The 25,737-nt window shown below is 40.2% G+C and overlaps 1 protein-coding gene across 7 annotated transcripts in view; it reads right to left on the bottom strand.

Moving 5' to 3' along the window:
* The window catches only part of DDR2 (discoidin domain receptor tyrosine kinase 2), a 164,803-nt gene that overhangs the window by 7,162 nt on the left and 131,904 nt on the right, over positions 1-25,737 (bottom strand). For all 7 annotated transcript variants that reach the window (XM_032632706.1, XM_032632715.1, XM_032632725.1 and 4 more), the window contains 10 exons: positions 23,793-23,976; positions 18,360-18,603; positions 15,202-15,264; positions 14,266-14,396; positions 11,402-11,612; positions 9,754-9,977; positions 8,385-8,512; positions 5,759-5,950; positions 5,231-5,465; positions 3,136-3,285 (listed from right to left, as the gene is read on the bottom strand). In XM_032632706.1, coding sequence (XP_032488597.1) covers positions 3,136-3,285; positions 5,231-5,465; positions 5,759-5,950; positions 8,385-8,512; positions 9,754-9,977; positions 11,402-11,612; positions 14,266-14,396; positions 15,202-15,264; positions 18,360-18,603; positions 23,793-23,976 — 1,762 coding nt within the window. The remainder of the gene's footprint in view (positions 1-3,135; positions 3,286-5,230; positions 5,466-5,758; positions 5,951-8,384; positions 8,513-9,753; positions 9,978-11,401; positions 11,613-14,265; positions 14,397-15,201; positions 15,265-18,359; positions 18,604-23,792; positions 23,977-25,737) is intronic.

Genomic DNA, 25,737 nt, shown 5'->3' with positions numbered 1-25,737 from the left:
GATGAAACTGAAGGAAGAAGACATCTTAGACTGGAAAGCAAGTGATTAGAACACCAAACCTCTATTTATAGCCTAGCCACAATGAGATTTATTCTGATTGAGCCAATCGTGGCAAAAGGGCAGAAAGTATATTAGTTGCCTCAGCTCCTTTATTGGAATAAAACCCTAGTCACTGAGATGTGGGATATATCCATGTAGCTCCTAACCATAACCTTCTCTGTGCTCCCTCTCTCCTGTACTGGCCCAGGGAGAGAAGATTGGATTTCTTCCTTACATTATTCACCAATATTTGTACATTTACCCCCTCTACAGCCCTGCCCTGAATTCCAGCCTAGAGTTGTATTTGGCTCTACTCCCAAAGAACCAGTTACTGACCGCTTCCACCAGCAAGATGCCACTCTGCTGACTCCAGGTCATCTTCTGTTTGCCTGTAATCTGTTACTGTCATTTCCTTACCTATGTTTTCTAACACCTTGGTATACTGACATATTCCTAAAGCAAACCTAAATTTCTCAAGCTCTTTGAAACATGGGTCCAACATTTGCAGCTGGTAAATCATTAACTATTTCCATCTTGCCTTCTCCCACACCAACACCAGCTTATGTCATGCTTCATAATGAAGCTCTACCTTTAATTTTTTGAGGAACCTCCACACTGTTTTCCACAGAGGCTGCACCAATTTACATTCCCACCAACAGGGCACGAGGGTTCCCTTTTCTCCACATCCTCACTAGCACTTGTTGTTTCGTGTCTTTTTGATAACAGCCATTCTAAAGTTGTGAGATGATATCTTATGATGGTTTTGAGCATTGATTTTTTTTAATTTAAACTTTAGTTATTTATCCATTCATTCATTTATTTATTTTTGGCTGCATTGGGTCTTCGTTGCTGTGCATGGGCTTTTCTCTAGTGGCGAGCGGGGTCTACTCTTCGTTGTGGTGCGTGGGCTTCTCATTGTGGTGGCTTCTCTTGTTGCGGAGCATGGGCTCTAGGCATGCGGACTTCAGTAGTTGTAGCTCGCGGGCTCTAGAGCACAGGCTCAGTAGTTGTGGCGCATGGGCTTAGTTGCTCCGCGGCATGTGGGATCTTCCCAGGCCAGGGCATGAACTTGTGTCCCCTGCACTGGCAGGTGGATTCTTAACCATTGCACCACCAGGGAAGTCCCAATTTTTAATTATTTAATTCCATTTAGACCATGAGCTTTTAAGAAAAGTGCTATCTGAGAATTCTTTACAGTTTGTAAAAATAAACTGAAAACAAAAATGTCAAATACATTTTAAAATTATTGAAATTATCGTTATAGACTTCCAATTGAATACAAAAGATTTAAGATTTGCTTAAGCTGTGAGCCCCAAGTATAAGATTCTTTCTAGAATTTGTGCTACTGAAAAGTTTTCTTCTGCATTATATCTGCTATGTTCAACAAGTTGGTGACATTGTGCCATGTGAAAACAAATTAGATCACACACGTCTAGTCTAGAGACCATAAAATCCATCTAGCAGCTGATAGTGTTGAGAAATTACCATCCTTAATTCTAATGTCAAACTTTTAAAATTTGAATACTGAAATTTTAATAAAATTTAAAGTAATTAAATTTTGTAAATTGTAATAAAATACAAATTTAATAAATTACGTCTAGTAAGTCCATATGTTAAATTAAATAAACTTTTATCAAAAATTTAAACTTATAGATGAGAAGCTTACTAGCATATAATGGTAATATTTGGCTTTGGCCTTGGCTTCAGTCAAATGTTTGACTTTACTATTCAAATGCAAAGCAGACAGTGGACATGAGGTGGGGGGAGGGGAAGCATGCCTTTCTTGCCTGAATGTTTGATAGTTCAATTTTGCCTCGTGTACATTTTTTTTTTCCATGTGGGATTTCAGTCACTGAATAATAAGATGAGGGAAACTGAAAGGTTTAAAATATTCCTCCCTTTGCCTACAATTCTAGGATGTACTCAAGTTAGAATCATTATGATAATAAAATTACACTTTCTAATTGAATGCCCCGCCTTTAATTGGCCACAAGAATCTAGTCGGTCAACCAGGTGCCCACGATGTGCTACTAGTCCAGGAGAAAAAACATTTTTCTTCGTTCTACTCTCTTATCTCATGCACACGGGAGTAAAGCTGCCCTTTGCCAAGGTAAGAAGGCAATTACCTCATAACCGAGATAGATAATTTAGATATCCTGCTACCAAAATATCTACAGAGTATCAAGATAAAATTCTAGGACCCCTCCTTCCTATTTTTAAGCTGCATATTGTATAGTCTCTAGTCATTCCCTTATCTTTTGCTTGCTTTGAGCCATTCAAGCCACAGAAGATCTACTTTTAATCTTCAGCAAGAGCCTTCTCCCTCTCCTCAACTGTTATCATCTTCCTGCCTGAGATGCCACACTCCAAGTGTGTGCTGTAGCCGGGCCACTCTGGGGTTTCGGTGCTCCCACCACCAGCGAGCTTTCAATCCCACGTCTCACAGGAACTTTAAACACTGAGTCATCCAAAGGAAGCTTGTAGTATCTTAACTAGGAATTGGGGCCCTTGTAAGCTAAGAAGCCAGCTTTTCCTGAGTCCTGAGATGCCCAGCAGCTGGGCCCAGAGGTGCCTTCCAAGAACAGCAAGGCCAGGATGTACCTGAAGGTCTCTGGACATGTAAGTCAAGAAACATTTCTAGACAGTCCAAACCAAATTTTTAACGAATGCTAATAAATCCCTTATTCACTTTTAAGCTTACGTTTTTGTTCCTATGTTTCTCAACCAGGAAGACAAACCATACAGCCTAGACCAGGAAATAGATCAAATATGAGAGACAGGATTTTATGTTCTGGTATCTCTGAGTTGGGGAGCAGCCTGAGGGGACCCCTCATGTTCTCCAATGATCAACGGGTTGACACATGGATAAAGCAGAGTGTATGGATGCCTAGGGAAGACCTTGGTCTTTCACATCACCTGGATAATTAGTGCCAAAAGTTCTTGGTCTTTTACATTAGCTGGATAATTAGTGACAAACAACTATGATCCAGGTAGCCCATTTTCCAGCTCAGACCTATCCTGTTAAGTCAGAACTTTTCTTTCTCTCTCCTTCAAGAGCACCCAAGGCCACATCTCTCCACCCCCAACAGTTCTCACCTGCCTCCCTTGGTCTCGGAAGAACTCTCCAGTATTCTCGATGACCTGTTCATCTGACAGCTGGGAATAGGGCTGTTCCTGGCAAAAGGTGAAGGTCTCCCACAGAGTCACCCCGAAGGCCCACACATCACTTGCTGTGGTGAATTTGCCCTGTTTAAATAAGAAAAAGAATAATCTGTGCATAAGAAGAGCTGATTAGGTTTTCATAATCTGGAGTTTTGCCACTTTTACAACCCAGGGCAAGGAATACTGGGACTGCCAAGATACTCATGGGCCATCTGGAAACAACAATAGGAAGTTGTCTCGATGCCAAGCTACAGGCCCTTTTCTCACCCTCAGGATCTCTGCTGAGGTATACTTCTCTTGGAGATGAGATCCAAGGGCTGAAAAGGATGCCGCCGTAAGCTATCTGACTCTCCTAGTGCATGTTAGAAGGTCAAACTAGGATCTAGGGTAGCCTTGGAGAAATGCCCAGGGGAAAGGCAAAATTAGAATGGGAAGCAATTGTTTCTATGTGAGAGATACGGAAATCTAGTGTAAGTGCCCCAAGTAGTCCTCGTTCAATAATCGTCACAGTCTTGAAGGACAGACTAACGAGTGACAGCAATGAGATTCAGATGCAATCAGCAGGTATTAAATACTTGCATATGTTCTATTCAATAAATACAGTGCTGACATAGATGATATTATTTATCCTTACTTTTCAGATCAGAAAAGTGAGACAAGAGGTTTATTAAAATTCCCTGGTTAACGAGACCATTAATAATGGAAAAACCGAGATTTGGACCAAAACCCTCTGAATCTTGGTCTAATAATCTTTTACACCACCACACAATACCTTTAAAGGGAGCAAAGCTTAATAATCGCATTAGAAATGAGTAAAATATGTGATTCATCTATATAGATGATAAAGATCTTTATAAGGACTTAACATAAAATGGTATATATCACAGCATCATTTATAATCGAAGGAAATTGGAAAGTACTTAAATATCAAATTATAGTGACATTATTAAATTATAGGATATATCCACACAATAGAATATTATACAGCAATTAAAATCATGTTTTTGAAGAATATTTACTGCCAGTGAGAGAGAATTGTATGTGCATAGTATCATCCCAATATGTAAAATAATTATATATATATTCAGAGAAATACATGTATAGAGAAAATCCTCAAAGGAAATACACTAAAATATTAATAGTGGTTATCTTGGTGAAAGGAAGGGGATAACTATACATTTCTTATTTCAACATTAATTATGAACCCTATAAGATATGAACAAGAAACAAACAGATTAATAATAAATTAACAAAACTAGATTGCTATCAGGCTTTTCTCCACAATATTAAATGACAAAAGACAAAATTACACATACACAGCATTGTAAGAAGTAAAAGTTTAGTCTAATAATTCTATAAATCAGCTACGTGGTATAAAATCAACAGTAAATTGTCCCAAATGTGCATGGTCAGAAGATATATTTCTAAGAGGCATTTGAAAAAAACGTATTCACTTGTGGTCCAGAATACCAAGAGCCGGATAAAAATTATAAAGCAAAGAATGAGGACCGTAAAAAGTAAATTGTGTAAATTGTGAAAATCATTAAAATACAAATATAGAGATCCATCTAAATAATTAATTAGAAACATGGTTATGAAATTAATACAGAAGAAAAATATTTTGTGTGGATAACAGTTCTTCAAATGACAAGATTTTAATACTCTAAATTAATTAAGATCAGTCAGTAGGTGGAAAGGGTAGAGATGAAAAAAATGGTACTAAATCTCTTCTCATTATGGGTATATTTTTAACCTTTTCCTCCAAACTTTCTACGGTTATATTTTAACCTTTTAACCTTTTCCTCCAAACTTTCTACGGTATATATTTTCTATGTTATATTTTATCAGCAGAAACAGGCAAGTGTTAAAAATAATAATTAGTACACAAAGTAAATCATCTCAAGTCAGAGAAAATATCAAAGTCTATTTATTGTCTGCCTCCTGCTGTCTCAGGTGCACCCCTACACACTGTCTGCATCTGCCTACATGCCAGCTGCTAGGGCAGAGCTCAGAAACACAGGAAACTCACCAGCAAGATGCTCTCCCAAGACATCCAGCGGATCGGGAGTACTGCCCGGCCCTGGATTCGGTAGTAGTCACCGCTGTACAGGTTTCTGCTCATTCCAAAGTCAGCTATCTTGATGGTATAGTTCTTACCCACTAAGCAGTTTCGTGTGGCCAGATCTCGGTGAACAAAATTAAGCGAGGAAAGGTACTTCATGCCAGATGCAATCTGGGTAGCCATAAACTTCAGGTTGGCATAACTGAGGAAATATAAAGGAAGAGAGAAAGTAGCCTCTGGAAAGAGGAAGCTGTGAAAGGTACACACCCTATAGTTGGTACCAACAAACTAGGGTTCCAACCTCAACATCCCTTCTCTATTCTTTATGAATCTCTTTGCTTTCCCCTAAAGGGCAGCTGCTTTATTATTCCCTGCATACTAACCTCCCCAACCATTCCAGAACAATGATGAACTTTAAGGCTCACTGCTCCCCACTTCAGATCCCAGCTTAGTCTCATGAACACAGGGAAGAGACAGAAGACCCGGCGTATTTACCTGACAGTGGGTACGTTGCTGAAGGAAGAACTGGGGGGCTCGTGGCGGGAAAGAAACTGATTGAGATCTCCATTCTCCATGTACTCGGTGATCATGCAGAGAGGATCGTCAGTGATACACACAGCTAAGAGACGGATGATGTTTGGGTCCTTGAGCCGGGACATGATCTTTATCTCCTTAAGAAAATCATTCCTTTGGAGGACAGAGACATAGATAAACCCAGAGGTTGCCAGAGTTAGAATCAAGAGGGCAAAGAAGACACAGCAAAGTCTAGTCCTAACCATTATACTGAGTCTTGTTTCCCTTCGGATAACCTTTGAGAGAACAGAGAAATTGGTCCCTGGAAACTGTCTCATTCTACTCATCCTGGAATGCGATGTGCCCTTATTCAACTATAATTTGGTCGGGGGAACATGGACCATGACATTCACATGTGCATCCCTAGTATCCAACAGAAGGCCTGCCCCATAGAAAGTGATTAATATTTGCTAAATCAAATATATGTTGCTAAAAACTAGTCTTAAAAATAAAACCTTCAACTGAAAGTCATATCTTAAGTGCACTGGGGTCTTTACCTTTTTTAAAGCCATGGAGGGACTTCCCTGGTGGCGCAGTGGTTAAGAATCTGCCTGCGAACGCAGAGGACACGGGTTCGAGCCCTGGTCCGGGAAGATCCCGCATGCCGCGGAGCAACTAAGCCTGTGCGCCACAACTACTGAGCCTGCGTTCTAGAGCCTGCAAGCCACAACTACTGAGCCTGTGTGACACAACTACTGAAGCCTCCGCTCTAGGGCCCCTGCTCCACAACAAGAGAAGCCACCACAACAAGAAGCATGCTCACTGCAGCGAAGAGTAGCCCCTGCTCACCGCAACTAGAGAAAGCCCACGTGCAGCAACAAAGATCCAATGCAGCACCCCCCAAAAGAGAAAAACAAACAAAAAGCCGTGGAGTCACTCTATAAGTAAAGTGAAGGCACTTTTTATAAAGTGAATAACCACCCTCTGGTTTAATCTGATAATTTTTTTATTTTCTCATACTGGTTTCTTTTAATGCAGGGTGCACCAGCAGTCAGTCACAACACATATTTAGTAGCCTGTTCAAAACAGCTGTTTAAAGTTCACGGTGGTAATGCAGCGTCATTTCAAAAGAAGTACTCACTTGGCCGAAACTAATAACTGTTTGAATAGATGGTGACAACCACCCTTGAGTCACAAAGTGGGCGATAACCTTCCAAGTAGCAATATTTGGGTTAGTGAGACCACTAGCCCACATTCTCAAAACTATTGAAGCAGACCTGTTATAAGTCTCCTGTGAGTTTCCTAGGAATCCCGGACTGGAAGTCATACTATGTCAATATAAAATCCTTGAAATCAGTGTGGTCCTGATACAACACCTCTCCTCTTTCATTACCCCTTCAATCTCAAACCCAGCGGGGGGTCCATGGCTTGGGAGAGCTCAGAGCCTAAGCCATCCATCACTGCTAAATTGGAGTGGGCACAGGTGGGACACCAAACGTCACCAAAAAAAACAATGGGCAAAGGCTTTGTCACATCCCATAGTTTTTTTCTTTCATATTGCCACCTTCTCCAATCACGTGCTAAGATTAATGTCAGGAATGTTCTATCTCTCTATGGGACCCAGAGGATGTCCCTTTTCACTCATACTAGTATCCTTAAATTGAAATTCTTGCAGTTAAAATTCCAAAACCTCCACAGTTCTGTTCCCTTGCCTTTCTTTCTTCTTCATGCCATATCCTTTCAACTGCAAGACTTTTAATAAAACCCTAACACCATTTTTGGAATTTATGATAATTTAAGGAATCGGGATCATAAACTTTCTCTAAATTTGAATATCAGTGAGACACATCAAGCCAACACAAATGGGGAAATACATATGTTACCCAGATGTGCAGATTTCTCTGAGACACATACAACCAGCTTTCAACCAGCATGCCTCTCTGGGTGAGGATTAACTCACCATTACTGTAATGGAAAGGCTGTCAGACAACGGAGTGTGGCTGGAAACTGCAATTTATGTAGTAAAGGATCCAAGAGATTATTAGCCAGTTTGGAAAACTGCTAAAGGACTGTGGATCCTTTTGCTTTGAGGTCCATGGATACTTTTCCAAGTAGAGGTAGCTTCTCATTTGGGGGGTTGCTGGACATAGAAGAAAAGGAGCATAAAAGAGAAAAAAGAGGATGAGAAAGTAAATAGAGATGTGGGGGAAAAAAGGAGAATGGGAGAAACTTAGCAAGAAAGATGTGTGTGATTGTGAAAAGTCTGCAAGGGGAGGTAATGACACTCAGGCGTGTGTCTGTGTATAATGATTGAAGAGGTACGTATTCAGTCTTTAGTGTATGTTGGGGTGTACAGTGCTGTGCAAAGGGGGTTAGGAAGTAAATGTGTAGCATATCCAACAGAAAATGTACATTTGTTTTTGAGAGAGATGAGAATGAAGCTGAAGACTACTGAGCCATCAGAAAAATAAAGCACAACAATGGAAATGTGAGGTAGCTCACAGACCTTCCCATCTCAAAAGAAACAAACTGCTCAGAAGTTTCCAGGAGGGTTCCTGCTCCTGAAGATGAAACACATAAAGGAAAATTTAAAATGCAGACCACAGACCTGGCATTCTTGTTGGCATCTGCTCGGAGCATTTTCACGGCCACCAGGACAGGCTGGCTGGCACTGACATCTAGGGCAAAATCTTTGTCTTTGAATTTTTCCATTCCCTCCACTTCACAGAGATGAACCTAGACAAAAGTCATCTAGTCTCAGCATCATCATTTCTCCTGAAGATGTCTCAGTACTCTTGCTGGGCATTTCCTGGAGATAAACTAACTCTTACAACTCAGGCAAAATAATCAAAAAGACCAGTAAGAAGATACGTGCAACACATCTTTGACTCAAATAACTGATTTAAGAAAATGGTAAGGTACCCAGCTAATGTGATACGTTACTGCTTTATAAAAGAAATACATTGATTGGAACATTAAATACGTGGATGAATCTATAACATGGTATTTTATTAAAGCGTAGCCCACTATAAAATGTCATTCGGTATAAATACTTGAACTTTGATTCGAGGAAGTTTAGTTACGGGATCGTGCAAAACATAAGGCAATTTCTTCTCTAAGGTAAGCCCTTAGAATGGGATTAGCATTATCAGGAACCTCTAGGCATTACTAACTGTATAACAAGCCTGTGTTTTCAACCCAGGAGACAGAATGAGTGTATATAACACCACAAACAGATGCCGTGGACCCTTCTACCTCCACCACCACCAAACCTAACCAAGGTTAAAGCATGCCACGCGTGCTGGAAACCAATAACATATTCTTATGAAACCAAATTACATTTGGAATTTAGACGGTGGTGTTGAAGAGCTTCTGTTGCCACTTAAATCATTGCTTTGAATTCTCAGAAGGCTCATGTGACTGATGTAAGAGTGAAAAGTCAAATATTACATGCATCACTCTGAGGGCCATTGAGAAGTGTGTTCCTCCTTATCTTGGTTAGTGATTCATTCCCTAGTGGCTGGTTCTGGGACCAAAGGCAGGGGCGAGGTTGTTTTCTGACCATTTTACATGTAACTCCAATTAAAAGGGAAAAAACAAAGTGGCTATCCAATAGCAGGATGTTCTTGGACAGTTTATAAAAGATGATCACATCTTATGGGTCCCCACCCTTTGTAACCTGTTGTAAAAATTTTTGAAAATATTGAATGTTTTTCAGAATATCTAAGTCTAGTGACTTTCCTGCTTTAAAAACTCTTATATAGAAATCAGAATTCCCAGGATTTCCACAGCTGTTTGACAAAGATGAGGCTGACCAATACTAGTCTTCTAGAGAACAATGCAAGGAGAGACAAGTGGAGGAGACATTTGATGTGAATCCACTTTGGATGGGACAGTTTGCTCTACTGACCATTTTTATTCAACCACTTCCTTTGAACGGCCAAGGACTGGAGGCCCCACTCAAAGAATCAGCTCACCTCCCCAAACTGGCCTTCTCCCAGCTTCTCCTTGAAAGTTAAGAGTTTCCTGGGGAACTCTTCCACAGCCACATCTTTCCCCGAGAGCAGGTCCATGGTAATGGCAGGCACGGAGTAGGTGTTGCCTCCAGTCACCCCCTGGAGGTTCACAATGTCAGCTTCTGCATAGTGGGGCACACCCTCAGGCCCACTGGGCTGGACTGGCTTCACAATGCCACTGCAGCCTGCAAAGACAAGGACAACGAGTCTCGTTCCAAGGGGCCTCTTTGGAGATACCTTCAAGAAAGGAAATATGAGAGGAGAGCGAAAACATGCCCCCAAGACAGCCTAACCTACGCCATGACATTCTTACTTGGAGAATGGTTCCTCTGGAGATTATTTCTTGTGGTCTCCAGAATGTAGGCACCATTTTATCTCTTATCCTCTCCTCATAACTACGTGATCATTAATAACCTCCTTGGTTAACCTTGTGGAATTGTAGTGAAGCTCCAGGAAGGCTCGCTATACTAGTTGGGGCAGGAGTATTAAAGTTTTAGGATTTAATGGCATATTTCCTTAATTTTAAGATATAATCACTAATTTTAATAACCTATTTCAGGGATTAAAAACTGTGATTAAATTTATATCATCTAGCTTAAGACACATCCTAACTTAAAAAATATTAAAATATGAGGGGGGATGTTTTAGACTTCAGAAAGTAGGTAGATCACTTTGGTTCGGCCTAGGAAATAAATTACATCCTTATTCTTGCTGTCTCTCTAAAATTCCCATAGTTCAATACACTCCTTCAATGTTTGCTATCCACTGAGTGGTAAATACACATTAGTTTCCTTTCTTCCTTTGGAAGGACTCCCTTGAAAAGCCTCTGCTCTCATGGTTAGTCCTGCTACTTCTCCAATCAGCTCTCCCCTGAACACCATCAGTCCTCTTCCACTGACTGGGGTCACTCCTTGGATGCTGACATTATGGACAGAAAAGCTGCTCTGAGCCTCAGCGATGACCCCAGCATCCCCTCTGATGTCACTCTGCAGCTCTTTTTAAAAGACACTGGAATGTGAATCAATTGGCACCATTTTACTGAAGCAACGCTTTATTGAGAAAAGACAAGAAATATTTGCTCTCATAATAAAATCTTGTATTAGTCAAGTAAATTTTCACCAAAGAGAAATGAACAAAAGTTAAATAACTCAATTATCTAGATGACTAAAACCTGGGAATTCTAGGATCTCTTTAGCTTCGTTGTTTTTTCTCCAAGTGAAATTCTAGTCCTGAATTTACCCCTATTGGTGTTTGATGTTGGGTGAATACCTTATCTGGGCCTTCTCACTTTCCTACTATGAAAAATGAGAAGGTTGGACTAGTTGGACTGTTTAGGTTCTTCTGGTGTTAATGCCTTAATAACGCATTTTATTTATTTTTCTTCTTCTGATAGTGGGTCCCTCCAAACATCTGCTACGTGCAGTAGCAAAGGAGAGACGTCCAGATTCAATTAGGAGCAGCAGTAGACCAAATCTAGAAAGACAGTGTGGACTTCCCAGGAGAAGGTGGACTTCTCTCGGCTAAAATTAGACTTGGTTGAGTAGAAGCAATAGTGTCACACCTTCATAAATCTTGTCCCTCAATTTTCTGCTCACTGTTTCATCCTCACCTGATTCTTCCTCTCCTGGAGCAAATTCTGGGAGTTTCCGTATCAGCCTGGACGGCTCCTGGTAGTCAGGGCGAAGGGGAAAGATGCGATCGTAAGTGGAGTTGGACTCCTGCTCGCTTGGCGATGAGGAGCGGTTATTGTTGAACATGCTGGACTCGCTTGGCAGGGAAAGGCTGACTGTCATTTCATCATCCAGCATCCTCCGGGAAGCCTGAAAGAGAAGGACAGGGGAGAAAGGCATGTTGACACAAAAGGGATCATCACTCCCTCCTCTTCTTAAACCCAGCTCTTCCACTCAGATGAAATAACTCTCTAATACTCAAACTCCAGAAGCAATGCAAGTGACAGGGCTTCAGTCTGGTTCCACAAATGCCTGTGTTGTAGAAACTCAGAATCATCTTTCATTTCTTCAAGGCAGAATTTGACTTCCAAAGTTCTGCACTGCCAACATTAATTAACTTCCATTGAAACACTTACAAGCATTATTCACGTGACACCATTAGAACCTATCAGTAGCCAATCAAAGAGTTTCTCAATCTTGAGTTTTCAATGTTCTGTTAAATAATGAGTTTTCCTGACACCACTCAACTGATTGATTTTGTGTAGGCATAAATTAAAATGCTTATTAACGTAACAAATGTGCTGTAACATGATGAATCTGTAGTTCACCTGACCACTCTGGCATTGTAGATTAGGGTAATACCCCCTTGACCCTGCATTTTCACTAACCAAAAATAAAATGGCTACAAAATAAGAAAGGAAAGCCCTAGGTGCTAGGGATACTAACATGAATTATACCTAACACAGGAATAAGAAGAATAAAATAGCTAATTGTTCCGTCATTCTATTTAATATGACCTGCCTGCTCCTTCAAAAGGAAAATCTCATAATCTAAGTATAGGTGACTATTTGGATTTAAACACATGAAACGTTCTACTCCAACAAACACACTTTGGGTGCTCAGTGGAGAAACTTAGATGTCTGCTCCATACCCTAGACTGAGTTCCCTTGTTGCAGTAATATCCTCAATACTGAGCATGGAGCCCAGCACATAGTAGGTACTCAATAGATATCGGCTGACTCTCTCAAAGAGAGAATTCTGAGGACACCACTGTAAGTATCCTGCAGATAATGCTACAGCATAAGGCTATTTTGAGCAATGTATTTGGAATACATAGGTATGCTTAAGGGTCTTCTACAAAAAAGTTCTTTCCCCCAGAAGAAATCCTATGTCATTCCAGAGCATCTTGAGTTATCTTACTCAGGATGTACAGGGACAGAAAGAATTTCTTGAAGGACCAACTTAAATATTCAAGGGCAAAATTTTTGTTCTCCCTTTTACCTGGAGAGTCTCCAATCCAAAATTCTTCTCCCAGCCCATGAATATATGCCAGTGGGACTCAGAAGAAAGACTCAAAGAGTGGTATATTCTGGCTCAAATAAAGAGAAAAATAGCTCACAGAGAAGAGAACACAGACTCTCCCCCCTCAACTAAAATGCAGTCATAACGGACTGTTCAGTAAGAACACAGCTTCAAGCTGTCCAATGAACCGTCAGACCATCAGCTGCTACCACCACCACTCTCTGCTACCCCGCATCCTGGAATTTAGATACCACGTGTGTTCTAGCATTCTAAAAGACAAAAGGTTTTGATATTGCCTCATCATGCCAGTGGGTGAGCTCTCTGTGGATTCTGCCTTTCAGCCTTCAGTCACTATTTATGGATTGAAACCTTTAATTTAATTTTTAGACTAATGTTAGAAGTCTCTGTGGGAAGCAAAGAGACCCTCTCTTCTGTGAAATATTCCTGCCTAAAGTCCTTAAAATAAACCTCAATCATCTCAGAACTTGAATATGTAACACATCAGAAGGAATTGCATGCTACTTGTCTGGGTCATTCCCCTCACTTTTCTGATTTCAGCCCCTTCCTCTTGTCCTACCCACAAAGAGTTCAGAAGGTTCCAGTCCATTCTCACAGTGCCCTTTCCCTTTGTCTGGTAGGTACTCTACATAGGCACTGGTCTCCTCTGAGATCCCATCCCCAAATATTTAGGCTATAAACACAATCAGCCTATTCCCTCCCTCCTGTTCCCTGCCCTCGATGGGCACCTCAAAGCCTCACAGCCCAGAGTATCTATGATCTCTCACAGTCCACATCCATTTGAGCTCACTGACCAGGGACAATGTCCATGACTAACGGTAGAAACACTTTATCATCAGCCAACCCCAAGAGTATCCCACATTTAGCAGCAGTGCCCAGAATTGCTATCTGGTCTAAGACACCAAGAAAAGTCATAGATATTCCATCCGTGGTGAAAGGTATATATTTTAGAAGAAAAGAAGTCAACAAATTTCAAGACTGACAATTAGAACAAGCATAGAAAGCAGGAGATTAACTGTATGACCTTGAGCACATCACATCTTCTCATCAGCAAAACAGTTAAATATAACTACTCTGCCCAACTCACAATTATTCAGTGAGGTTCAAGTAACATCAAGGAAAAAGTCTTTGCAGACTGTAAAGTGTTAGACAAATGTAATAGAAAGTATATAGATCATTTGGCCTAGACTAAAAGAATCTGAGGAGGCACTCAGAAGGATGCATAACCATTACTTTCTTTTTTGGGGGCCGTACCACGTGGCATGCAGGATCTTAGTTCCCCAACAAGGGGGGAAGCATGTGCCCCCTGCAGTGGAAGCACAGAGTCCTAACCACTGGACTGGCAGGTTCTCCCCAACCATAACTTGCAAGTACAAAAAGAAGTAGGAATAGAACTGTGAGAAACTTGGCTTGGATATTAATGAAGCAGCACAGGAAAGGATGGAGCAGCTTCCTACCCCGTGATCGTCCTGCACTTCCTCACCTTCTCCAGCATTTTCTGCCAGAACTGCCTCCAAAGGATGATGACAATGATAGCCAGGAGGATGAAGATGATGGCCACTAAGCAGCCAATCAGGATTCGAGTGTTGCTGTCATCAACTTTAAGCATTGGATCTGTAACCAGGAAAAGAAGGATGAAGAATATTATCATCTCAAGGAGCAAGGAAGAGCATAAGGGCTTGGACTAGAGATAAGAAGGCAGAACCTATTCCTTCAGGATAATTCCACAAGATGCCACTTAACACTTGGTCTTGCTACTCTTGTATTCCTGTGCTCTTATATCCTACAGCCCTCCTCCATGGGACGGTAGCTTCCTCTTCCTCATGTATTAGACTGGATAATGGAGAGGTTTTCCATTCCTCCCAAAATTTTGCTCCCTTTATACCATGGCCCCTAATCACACCTCATGAAAAACAGGTGAAGAATCAGTTTCACTCTGCATTGAGACATGCCAAGGCAGCTGAGAGTCCTCTTTGGAGACACTTGATCACGTGTTTCTCAGATTGCTGACTTATACAGCCAGTGACTGTTTGAAGCAATGCATACACTTTTCCATATTTCTCTCCAATTGGAGAGACTAGCTTTTTGTTCCATTCATTCATTGAGATCCCTACAATGGGTCTCACCTAGAAATATCCCTTTCCCTGTTTTGGCTCCAAGCTTCCCAAACTTCTCAGAAGCAGTTGGAACAGCTCCAGACTCTGCCTCAGCAGAAGAATCACATGGACCAGCAGGGAAGAGAGTGAGGTTGGGCCCTTAACTTTGGAGGTGGTCTGTCCTATCTTTCCAGAGCTACTCTTCATTGAAAGCCACCTGGTATCAAGCCTGCTACACAGTCAAGCCTTTGCAAATCTCCACCCTTCTTCATCCTCCAGGAGGTCCCTTCAACCTAATTTTTATAACCAAGAAGCATACATACCATAGGTTGTGGGTGCCACAGGCGATGTGGGAAGGGCTCCAGAGTTGTTGTACATAGCGGCATCTGTCACAAAACAAGGGTGAGTCAGAGCTGGGAAGAAGACAGTTCGGTAGTGGTTTTTCTGAAGGCAGGTTGTAAGCTAGCACTTTGTGAAATCGATTTACTGGGTTGCTACAAGCCTTTCTTAGAAATTAAATCATATAATATATTAAGTAAAAAATATTGCCATTCATCTAAATAGTAAGGGTAACTCTTGTAAAAATTTTGTTTCAATTATTACCTACTAAGTGTCATGGTACAAAAATGTTAGAGTTATCAGAGGGCTGTGACCACACATTATCATGAATCATGCATAGGAAGTGAGATCCAAATTCAACAAAACGTAGAGAGAATACAATGGGTAAGTAGACATAGGACAGACATAGGGTTCAGATGCGCTTTCCCTTCAAGGAAATTACGGTGTTTTACAAAAGAGTTTTCACTATGCCTCATAGTCCTAGCTCTTTAATTTACAAATTAAGCCTTCTTCCTTAGAAATAAATTAGAATATCCTTTAGAGTGTTGTTGAAGCTTCTAGGACTAGCTCCCAAAAGTGTATTTGACAGATTGATGTTGGTAACTAATTTTTCCCTCTGACTTGTCTAATCAAGGGGGTCAAGAATTAGAATATGCAAAGACTATCAGTAATAATAAATAATAATTAGTCAGCAACAATAAGTTATTGGAGTATTTGTTACAGTAGCCCACCCTACCCCAAATAATGTACTCCTGCCTAAGTCTGATTTGGATTTACTTCTTCTTTGGCTCCGTAGTACCCAGTGCCTATATCATTTAGTACATACCACAGTGTTTCATATTTTAAGTTTACTCATCCATCTTCTATGAGACATTGGGCACCTTTAGGTCAAGGACATTGTCTTGTTTGTCATTGTAACCTAATAAATAAGACAGCGCATGGTATATAGTAGATGCTCAATAATGTTTTATGCATGAATGCACACACGTTCATTGTAAGTAGTATATGGTATAAAGAGGAAGTAACAGTGAAGGAGATACACAAGGAACAATCAGATAAGTGCTGTAAAGTCAGACCCTTAAGAGTGAGATTCAAGACAGTGTCTAAAAGGACTCTGGTCAATAGAATAAAAAAGAAGAGATTCTCAGGAAGAAACTGTATTGAATTAAGTAATTATATTCCTCTTTGAGATGTACCATTGACCCTTGAACAACGTGCAGGTTAGGGGCACTGAGTACTCTGCGCAGTGGAAAATCTGCATATCACTTAAAATCAGCCCTCCATATACATGGTTCTTCCATATCCGAGGTTCTGCATCCATGGATTCAACCAACTGTGGATTGTGTAGTAGTGTAATATTTACTATGGAAAAAAATCCATATATAGATAGACCCATGCAGTTCAAACCCATGTTGTTCACGGGTCAACTGTACATATATGATACTTCGTGACTTCTATTTTGATTAAGAGATGGATGCTTCTCTAAGGCAGGTAAAGAATCCTGTCATAAGATTTAAATCCTCAGAGAGGGAACTTCCCTGGGGCACAGTGGATAAGACGCCACACTCCCAATGCAGGGGGCCTGGGTTCGATCCCTAGTCAGGGAACTAGATCCTGCATGCATGCTGCAACTAACAGTTCGCATGCCGCAACTAAGGAACACATGTACTGCAACCAAGGAGCTGGCGAGCCACCACTAAGAAGCCTGCAAGCTGCAACTAAGGAGCCCGCCTGCTGCAACTAAGACCCAGCGCAACCAAATAAGTAAATTTTTTAAAAATCCTTTTTTTAAACACACCTCTAAAAATGTGTCCTCTTTAATGTTAGTGAGGATGAAAACCAAAATAAAATCTATTAGATACCACTGAAGGTTGCTAGAGCATTGACTCATTACTCTGTAAATTGATGAAAAAATTAATTATGTATGCTGCCCTTCCAACATGAACTGTATTTCAGGGTTAACAAGCATATGGGGAATAGTTCTCCTATTCAGAAGAAACTCAGATAATAAATGCAGAAGGAATAAAAGAATTAGAAAATCACCATTTAGCAACTCCTAATGAAATAATTTAAGCACTGGTCATCAATGGAGGATAAAACCTAAGGAGAAAGTTCATTGGGAACTTTTCAATGAAAGGATAACCACCTGAGCCCAGAGATCAATCTTAGCATCACTAAAAGTAAGAGATTCTAACATAACATCCCCATGATGAGGTTCAGCATAGAGTACACAGCACTATCCGTGAAAAATCCTTGGCAAAAATGAATATTGAATTTGAATCAAGTTCACCTGTAGATATAACCACCAGTCTACAGGATGACAGAGGAGAGAAGCTCCAGTAAAATTACACCACAGAAAGTAATCAGCAAAACCAGAATGGAATTTTTTTAAAAAACTGTTTTAGGTTAAAAGAGATACCACCTAGTAATATAATAAAGGAAATACACCAAGAGGGGCTAATTAGTTGGATCCTAATTCAATCAAGCCAACTGTAGTAAGACACTATTAGACAATCAGGGATACTTGAATGTGGACTGGCTATTATATTATATCAAGGAATTAGTTACTAATAAATTTGTTGGATGTAATAATGGCATTATTATGAAGGTAATGTTATTTTCTCAGGTGTATTCTAAAATTTTAGTAGTGAAATCAGATAATGTCTCAGATTTGCTTCAAAATACTATACCAAAAAAGGAGGAATAAAGGAAACAAGCATGACAAAAAAACATCAATGGTTAGTAAAGCTAGGTGATGGATGGGGGTTCATTGTTCTCTTTACTTTTATTTAGACATCTTCATTTAAATATTTTAATAATGTTTAGGTGCCCTTCCCCTTAACTGGCTTGATTTACATAAAGGTTTTAACACATTGTACTCACTTTCTTTAATCCTTTATCTTACATCTCTTTTAGACAAATGTATGTGAGAGCCAAGTAAACATTCTGTCCACTTCTACATCCTCATCCCTACCCTTCCACAACTACACTAGTCTCAGAAAACAGTCCCTCTATCTACCCATGAGAAGCCACCTGTACAACCGTCCTCCTTTCAGACACCCGCCAGTGAGAAGCTCTGGACACCGCCCTCCTCCTTCACCACCCTGCTCCCAGCTCCCTAAGGGGCCCCCGAGCTCCCAACCTGATTGGAAGGTGATCTCACTGAACATCATCCAGGTGTCAGCAAAATGGTATTGGCACTTGATGGCACTGGCCATGCGGTGGTGGAGGGGCACCGTGACGAACCGAGCACTGGGGTTGACGTCATCCAGGACAAGGGGGAAGGAGACAGCGTTAGGTTCCCATTCATTGGCTTCAGAGCGAAAGTAGCACTGTACCTCCTTAAAAATCTTCACACCTTTAGCAAACATGTTGTTGCAGTGGACCTGGCAGAGAAAGAGGCATGTGAGTGACAGGGTGATCCTGTTGGGTGGCACTAGGGACACAGTGCAACCTAACCCAGTAAGATCTTAGACCTGCCAAATTTCTCTGAGCACCACCCTTGGTGAATAATTGGTGCTCTGCAGTCTTGCGTTTTTCCCTTCTAGGAATCTCACCGTGGCAGTGATACCTTATAAAACCTGGGCTGCTACCCCAGTCACCTCTTTGCAGTTGTGCTCCCCTGGCTACCTCACTGCATGCTGCTAGGAGTAGCGTCCTTATCTGTTAAATGAGGGCTGGACCAGCATCCTCTCAGTTCCTTCCTTGCCCTGAACTCTCTCTGCTGTTTTTACAAAAGAGTTTTGTAACCCAACCACTCCAGTCCTCTCAACCACGGTTGCTATCTGCCCAGGATGGAGCTATTCTGAACTACTTTCTCCTATGTACATTCCAAAGCCAGTCCACTTCTTTCAACAGGTTTCGATGAGAAACCTGAAATAATACACAATCCAATATAATTTCATCTTTCTCTTTAGAAATCTCACTTCCACTGCCGGGTATTAGCATTTGTCAGCCAGAGACACAAAACTTAATTATCTCTCTTAATTAAATTCAGCTTAGGTAAAGCCATTCTGATGAGAGCCTCAAATCTTCCTCACAGATATTTTCTGAGATGAGAAAAGAAGGCCTTTAGGAAGGTAGCTTTTTTGTTGTACCTTCCTTGGGATGAATTAACAGTTCTAGTTTATTGAACACAAGTAAATGGAACAAGGCTAAGAACAAAATCAAAGAAATACCAACTACAGCTTCAATACATTTTTCAGATGTTTTGAAATCTGCAAAGTGTTGGATAAGTAGCCTGTGGGGTAGGTAATAATCTTTCCTACAGATGTTTTGGGAATCCTTCTAGAATGCAAGTAAATAGCATAGGATTTCATTCTCCTGTGGACTTAACATATTTATGTAATAAATAGAATATATTTAAAAATGCATTTATATATAAAAATATGTTTCAGAATCTCTTTCAATTTATTTTTTCTTGATTTGTATAGTAAAATTTTTTCTATTTTTCCAAAAATAAGGTCTTGGATTTATGATCATTTCTATAGTTTTCTGACTTTAATTAATTGGTTTATGCATTTATCTTTGATGTTAGACTAATGGACCTAGTGGCAGGGCAGGAATAAAGATGTAGACATAGAGAATGGACTTGAGGACATGGGGTAGGGGGGAAGGGGGAAGCTGGGGCAAAGTGAGAGTAGCATCAACAGAATGGAAAATAGACAGCTAGTGGGAAACAGCAGCATAGCACAGGGAGATCAGCTCAGTGCTTTGCAATGACCTAGAGAGGTGGGATAGGGAGGGTGGGAGTGAGGCTAAAGGGGAGGGCATATGGGGATATATATATGCATATTCACTTTGTTGTACAACAGAAACTAACACAGTATTGTGAAGCAATTATACTCCAATAAAGATTTAAAAAAATAATAAAGAATGTATTCAGTACCATGAATTTTATTCAGTGTGGTTTTATATGTATCCCATTTGTTTTGATATATGTAATTTTTCATTTTCTAAATGCTTTGTGAATTTGATTTTCTTTTCTTTTTTATTTGTTTTGTTTTGTTTTTACTGGAGTATAATTGCTTTACAATGGTGTGTTAGTTTCTGCTTTATAACAAAGTGATCCACTTATACATATACATATGTTCCCATATCTCTTCCCTCTTGCATCTCCCTCCCTCCCACCCTCCCTATCCCACCCCTCCAGGCGGTCACAAAGCACCGAGCTGATCTCCCTGTGCTATACGGTTGCTTCCCACTAGCTATCTACCTTACGTTTGGTAGTGTATATATGTCCATGCCTCTCTCGCGCTTTGTCACAGCTTACCCTTCCCCCTCCCCATATCCTCAAGTCCATTCTCTAGTAGGTCTGTGTCTTTATTCCTGTCTTACCCCTAGGTTCTTCATGACAGTTTTTTTTTTTCTGAAATTTCATATATATGTGTTAGTTTACGGTATTTGTCTTTCTCTTTCTGACTTACTTCACTCTGTATGACAGACTCTAGGTCTTTCCACCTCATCACAAATAGCTCAATTTCATTTCTTTTTATGGCTGAGTAATATTCCATTGTATATATGTGCCACATCTTCTTTATCCATTCATCCGATGATGGACACTTAGGTTCTTTCCATCTCCAGGCTATTGTAAATAGAGCTGCAATGAACATTTTGGTACATGACTCTTTGAATTTTGGTTTTCTCAGGGTATATGCCCAGTAGTGGGATTGCTGGGTCGTATGGTAGTTCTATTTGTAGTTTTTTAAGGAACCTCCATACTGTTCTCCACAGTGGCTGTATCAATTTACATTCCCACCAACAGTGCAAGAGAGTTCCCTTTTCTCCACACCCTCTCCAGCATTTATTGTTTCTAGATTTTTTGATGATGGCCATTCTGACTGGTGTGAGATGATATCTCATTGTAGTTTTGATTTGCATTTCTCTAATGATTAATGATGTTGAGCATTCTTTCATGTGTTTGTTGGCAGTCTGTATATCTTCTTTGGAGAAATGTCTATTTAGGTCTTCTGCCCATTTTTGGATTGGGTTGTTGATTTTCTTTTAAATGCTGTATTTTAACTATAATCAGATCAGGGAGGGAAATACGCAGTACTTTGTCTAAGAAGTAAAAAACTACTCTCTAGAAGACTACAGTGACCTGAAAGTCGTCTTTTACTTTTCATTTGTCTCAGAAAAATTAAAATATGGTAGACACCTGCTTGGCCTGCTAGTCCTGAGAAGACTAGCTCTGAGTCAGCTCCTGAGAGGTTTCTGGCACCTTCTAAATGCAGACATATGCTTTTGAATAATTTTGATCTGTGATAAACTAGTTAAACAGGAGCTCCTGGGGACTCAGGGAGATCAAAGGCAATTGAGCAAATATTATAACTTTATGGGGACTTTAAAATACATTTTATTATTTTTGTGACTAGAAATTCTCCCAATGATCTATAATGAATTGATACACATGTTCATAGGTACATATTGGGTATACACATTATTCAGCAATACAGATAAATTTTTCCTTGAAGCATACATAGGTTTGTTACTGGGCATATTTTCCCCACCCCCCCATAAACCTGTAAAGAATAATGTGTTAACACACGATTTCACACACATTTTACAACTTCCCAAGAGCCATTTGGAGCAACACACTGGCAGATTGGGTATGTGTTGATCCTTCTGTTCTCATCATTTGACTAATAGCTATTAATCCAACTAGGAGATATTATCATCTTAACATGTGAGAGTGATATAGTAGACATGGATTTTCTTTTTGACTCCAGGTTTGTGCCAAGAATAACACATTTTTATTTATTGGGAATGATACAGTTTCCCTTCTTCAGTGTCCCCATGTCATTCTACATACCTTCTTTTGCAAATAAATAGTGTCTTCCCCCACTGAACTGCAAACTGCCCCAAGGTAGGGACCATTTCTTATTCATCTGTTTACCCCCAGAACCTAGAATTCAGGTTTAACGTCTAATCTGGTCACTTTATGCATGGACTTTTCTTCCATTCCTTTCTCTCTGAAACATACTTGGGATTGAGTAAGAAAAAAGGAAAAACTATCATTTGAGCTAAGTATCAGGAAACTCACCATACCAACGGAGAGGTCCTCAACCCTTACATCCAGGGTAGGCTCTCCTGAAAGGCCCTACCCCAGAGAAAATGGAAATCAGGCCTTAAGTCCCCCCCTCCAGTTCTTCTCATGGTCTGCACTTACCTCTCCCCAGAGCACACCCAGTCTGGGCTTCTCCCAGGTCTTTTAGCTTCCATCCAAGTACTCAATGAAATTTACCTACTCACTCTTAACTACTCTGTAATAGTTAACTGATAAAATAACTTCTGCTATTGCATTTAAGACATTAATTTTTTTTATTGTTTTACTCTCCCTGAGGTAAAATACTTGCATTTTAATACAGACTTCTGGGTGATGGTGTTTCAGAAAAAACAAACCCAAAAACCTAATAATTTACATTTGAGGCCTTAGAAAAACCACCTCATTTCACCCTTGAATCTCACTCATTGGATAACCAACTCCTCTGACTGGGCAAAGAGTCACGGAGGTCCCACAGAGAAGACAAACTGAAACCCTGGGCCTGAGGTCTAGAATCCGGATGGTGGCCCAGCCAGGAGTCACAGTGATTCCTCCTGCCTGGCCCCAGTCCTTCTTCAAGTTTCTGTTTATAGCTAGGAGAATACTATTATATTCTCAGTGTCTTACTGATGTTCATCATATCTCCTCCTCCTTCTACCCCAGGTTGCAGAGATATTTATAACCATAAATGGCTAGAGTAGGCAATAAAGTATATCATTTGTTCACCTGCAAACATTTATTGAGCCTGTATATATTAAGTGTCAGACGCTTGGGTACAAAGACCAGAAAGCAGAGTCTGAGAAGGAGCTTGAGGTCTAGTAAGAGAACCAGACACATAGACAGATAAATGATAATAGATAGGAAACAAAGAACTCTGGGAACAGAACAGTATGGGATCTTCTGTCGTGATTTCTTAGTGCTGTGGGCATGGAGGAAACACTCAGGGATGGGAAGTGGTTCAAAATACAAAGCTCCTTCTTCTTCCATTGAGAATCAGAGCTGCAATGAGACACCCTTACTGAAAAGAGTGTGTCCCCTCCCTGCAGAGTGCTGGGTGGGGCCATGGAATGACTTCCAAGGGCCCTCATCACTACTGCCTTTGTGGGCCACTCCCTCCACAAAAAATATGTTAAAATTATATTTTACAACTGTTTTGTTAAAAAGGTAAAAACTTTCAACGTTAAGGCTCATTTCTTTTATTCTGACAGTAAAAGAAGTTAAAGGCCCATTTCCATGGGCCTTACAAGTATCGTGGGTCCCAGACACTGTGCCCACTTTGCATAATGGATATGTCCACTCTGGTGTTGAGACAACAACAGCCAAATACATTGTGAAACAGTGACCTAATCTAACATCCTTATTTACAAATGAAGAAACAAGCCCAGACAGATGAAGTGACTCAAGAAATGCATGCAGCTAGTTAGCAGCAGAATATGTGCTTGAATGCCATTCTGCTGGCACCACCCTAGGGTTCTTTCCAGCATGCTTTTTCCCTGCACCATGATTTTGGCTTCTACGCCTAACTCCACTGACCTTCATGGTAGTAAAATTCCTGATGCGGTCAAACTCAAACATGATCTCGATGTAACCATTGGTGGCACTCTCATTTCTCCAGCCCACGTAGTCATAGCCTGGCCACACATGGTACTCATGGGTCTGGGTGAAATCATCCAGGCCAGACACCCCATCGGTCAACTGGCCCAGCCCTTCAGTCATGCTGCTCAAGCCAAAAGAGGAGAAGGAAAAGGGAGAGAGGAACCTGGAGTTAATTACATATTCATGGAAGAGCTTTTACCCAGTTTCTTCACCCCAGGTTTTGTAAGAGCTGATTATCTCGGAGGTTGAAGAATTATGAAAAATCCAATATATTTTGTAGTACTGACTCATTTATCCTGCATCAGTGGAGAACTAAGAATTTCATATAAATGAATTTTACAAAATATCTGATGCTTAACTCTATAATAGCAAAGCTTTTAAACACCTTTTTTTAATCATTTTATATGAAAAGCTTTCTATGATCTATTGTATCCTTACCTGTTCTTATATACTTAACAAGTCTTTATATAATGATTCAATATTATCAAATGCATTGGACTAATTCATCCATTAATGAGTAAATGAATGAATGCATAGAACAAATACTACAGCAGATGGTGACACTTGCTCATCACTAAATAAATGGTCCCAGAGCTGGCTGGAAACTTTTCTGACTCTACTTTGACTGCATGTTGTCATTGTTCAGTGAATCAAATCCAGGGAAGCCAGTCATGCCTTCTTCTACCCCACATCTCCAACAACTTGATTCGATATCGAACAAAAGGGGGAAAAAGTAACTTCTAACAAATTTAAATACTGATTTATATTTAACTTTAATTACATTTGCAGAATACTAGACTCATGGAGTAAAATGCATGGACATGAGAGTCTCAGGCACTGGATTTCGTTTTATTTTCTAGCTTGGCAGCCTTTTCACTTCTGAGTGTAAGGCTCTGTTTGAATGGCTGAGTTTGCCAGAAGCCTGACTGCTGGGTAGGATGGATGTGTATTGATGTTAATTTGACGATGTGAAGAACATAAAGAGACCTCCTTCCTTCTGTTCATGGAGGGACAGAACAAGAACCCATCGTGTGGAACTTCTCTCTCCTCCGGCTCTGGAAGATATGTCAAGAGTCTCCCAAATGAAGAGATTGGGATAGTCACACTCAAGCAATAATCCATGTGACCCATGAGGTTATAGGCAGACCAATGTTATGTAAAAGTTGTGAATTACCAAAAAAAAAAAAAAAAAAGGATTAAGAGTGATTATGCCAGCCTTACAGGTACATTTTTAAATATATTTGTTCATTGAAAACTGTTTGGCAAATTATAAAATTTGACTGGCCTTATCCACAGTGACCAGAGCCTGGATCTCCCTTCCAAGGTTTTGCCATCTTTTTCTTCTCTCTACAGATCAGAAGGCTAGGAGAACATAAGTTTACTTGCAATGAATATATTTCCCATTATCCCCAGAAAAATAAATCCCCATGAAAGTCTTCAGAAAAGCAGTACAAATTAGAAGGAATGCTTATTCACTTTCTCTTCCATCAAAATTTAATCAATAAGGAAAGAAACTTTCCCTGTTTACTTCATATACTTTAGAATTGTTAGAATTTCTACAACAGTATATATTACTTTTAGAATTTTTTTTAATTTAAATAAGTAACTTTTGCTACTATGACTATTTATTTCCTGAGAGCTTGAATTAGGTAACTCTGTATCTCATCACTTAGCTACCCCCCAGCTAGATAGCTCATGACCTCAATTATTAGGTGGAAGCTGACTGTGTCTAAATCTCTGTGATTATTTTGTTATCTTTCCTCTGGCGTTCATCCAGAGCCATATTTCCAGTTACCTGCCTTATTTCTCTATTTGAATGTCCTGTCAGTCCCTTGAACTTATATTCCAAACTGAATCCATCATCATCCCTTTCTAAACTAAG

Source organism: Phocoena sinus, chromosome 1 (genome assembly GCF_008692025.1).
Source record: "Phocoena sinus isolate mPhoSin1 chromosome 1, mPhoSin1.pri, whole genome shotgun sequence".
NCBI lineage: Eukaryota > Metazoa > Chordata > Mammalia > Artiodactyla > Phocoenidae > Phocoena > Phocoena sinus.
This window is presented reverse-complemented; position numbering and strand designations above follow the sequence as displayed.